The sequence below is a fragment of the Priapulus caudatus genome, unplaced genomic scaffold (assembly GCF_000485595.1).
Source record: "Priapulus caudatus unplaced genomic scaffold, Priapulus_caudatus-5.0.1 Scaffold636, whole genome shotgun sequence".
NCBI lineage: Eukaryota > Metazoa > Priapulida > Priapulimorpha > Priapulimorphida > Priapulidae > Priapulus > Priapulus caudatus.
This window is the reverse complement of record NW_014577697.1, coordinates 83858-86320: the sequence shown is the minus strand read 5'-3', so window position 1 is coordinate 86320 and position 2463 is coordinate 83858. Positions and strand designations below refer to the sequence as shown.

The following is a 2463-nucleotide window of genomic DNA, read 5'->3' as shown; positions in this document are numbered from 1 at the left end:
CTCTCGCTCCGGCAACCACGAGTCTTGGTTCGTGCGCGGCACATCGCGCCCTCACAAGCAGCTCGTCGCCATTAGAAGAAGCAGACTTAACTGAACTGAACCTCTCCTCTCCCCCCCCCACCACCACCGCACCCCCTCCCTAACGAACGTTCCTCCGCCGCTCACAGATATGTATTATAACGAGTCATCGAAGACTGCACATTTGCATTCGCGCCACCACCGCACGCCCCTGCACGCAGCATCCGTCGCGAGAGATCGGCGATACGAGAACGGGTTGCGAGAAGAGCCGAGATGAACAGACACGTACCGCCGCTGTCCCTCTCTCGCCCCGAACGACTGCAGAAAAGACGCGCGCAACGTGCACACCTTCTCCAATAGCTATATATATCACAAGCCACATAAAGAACACTTTTTTATACTTATATAAACTAAGTACGAATTAGAACAGTGATTGGCGTCGATTCCTCACCAACGAGTAGAGAGGGTGTGCAATGTAACTTTGTGCTACGAAAACTCAACTGGAGCGCGAAACAGGCGCGCGCGCGTTTTAAATCCATAACGTCGCGGATGAGAAGAAAAATTTCGCAGTCGATTCGACCCAGGGAACAATAAACACAACGTACGTACAAAAACGCGTACGAACGCAGGCCGCATATATATATATACGTGTGCTCTCTTAAGATGCGCGTGCATAACCGACGACAACCGCAGCTTGGAAGAGAGAGACTCGAAAATGAAACGAAAAACGTAATTCGTCAACTCGGAAACGCAAATTCGCATGCACAGAACGCGGGTTTCAAAAATCTCGACGCGATTTCCGCGATATCGATACGGACAAAACTATTTCATGATAGCATCACCACCACCACCATCATCATATTCATCATCATCACCATCAGTAGCATCGTGACGGGCGAGAGAGCCTGCAGACATCGGCGCATACCTATACCCGCCGACAGATACCCGATATCCAGGCACCGCGATGACGTCACACCGCCGTCGCCGCCGACGGTCGTTAGCAGCGCCGACAACCGGTCTGTCGGGCGCGGGCAGTAGCGCTGACTTTCTGCGATAGACAGCGATATATATATATATATATATTTGTTTGACACCAAGACGACCACATATACACATATATACGTGGTTTCTCGTTGTCACCAAGACGGGGACACACGCGGCGATATATATATATATATATATTAGACGGGGACACACGCGGCGATATATATATATATATATATGTCCACATAAATCGCGCTCAAGATTACAATCAATAACAAAAACCTAGACAGCTAAAGGTTAAGGTATGTCAGGATGGCCGTGGACCTCGTATATGTTATACAACAAGTATACCGCAACTATATATATATAGAAACAAGAGAGGTAGCTAGATGTATGCAACTTTTGTCAACGTAGTTGTCTGGCGTCACGGGTAACAGTAACTGCTTGGAAAGAACTCGGATACGTCAAGTGATTACACGGGCTAATGAACCTAACGCGGCTGCGGCTGCACCAGCACCCCCCCCCCCACAAACACACACGCGGGGCTACACTAGCGCGCCCTCACAGACGTGATGCTACACTAGCGCACCCTACACACACGTGCCGCTACACCAGCACCCCTTACACATTCGACGCTACCAGTCAGACGAAATGCTACACTAGCGCCCCCTCACAGACACGATGCTACATTAGCACGCGCTGCAAAGCGCCGCAAACTGTTCGCCCGTTCCATCGTCCGCAGCCCATCACCGGGAGAGATATATGGCGCCATCTAGACGCCGATCTCGACGCCGATCTCGACGAAATGGCGCTTCTGCAGCGTGGCGAGGCGCCGCCGCAGCGCGTCGCGGCACGCCACCTGGCGGTCGCGTTCGGCGGCGAGCCGCTCCGCCTCGGCCGTCAGCTCGCGCGCAAACTCCGTCGCCTTCTTCAGTATGGCGACCTTAGGCGTGCGCTCCTGCCGGCAGAGTTCGGGCACGCAGTCGCGCAGCGAGTAGAAGCTGCACTTGAGCTCGTTGCGCCGCCTCCGCTCCAGGTCGTTGTGGCTCGCCTTCATGCGGCCGTCGCTGCCGCTGCCGCCGCCCTCCTCGCTGTCCGAACACGAGCGTGAGGACGGCCGCGAGCCGCCGCGGCTGCCAGGGGGCGTCAGCATCACCGTCGCTGCCGCCCGCATCCGCTTCGCCGCCGTCGCGTCGGAGAACGCGTCGCGGCCGCGCTTCTGCGGGGACGAGCGCACGGTGGCGCCGCCTATTTTCAGCGTCGTATTGTGCTGCTTGGCCATCTGAGCGACCTGCGTGCGAGAGGAAATGAATGAGTTGATCGGGTAATTATTTTAATGTGGGATGTTTAGATGCATGGTTGTGATCGGTGACGCGCACACACACACAAGCATGCACGCACGCACGCACGGATGCACGCACGCACGCACGCACGCACGGATGCACGCACGCACGCACGCAC

General features: G+C 55.3%; 1 protein-coding gene across 1 annotated transcript in view; it reads right to left on the bottom strand.

Moving 5' to 3' along the window:
- Window positions 1-1207: 1207 nt before the first annotated feature.
- The window catches only part of LOC106812334 (myc protein-like), a 33527-nt gene continuing 32271 nt past the window's right edge, over window positions 1208-2463 (bottom strand). Inside the window, exon 4 of the mRNA XM_014816180.1 lies at window positions 1208-2293. Coding sequence (XP_014671666.1) covers window positions 1775-2293 — 519 coding nt within the window. The 3' untranslated portion in view covers window positions 1208-1774. The remainder of the gene's footprint in view (window positions 2294-2463) is intronic.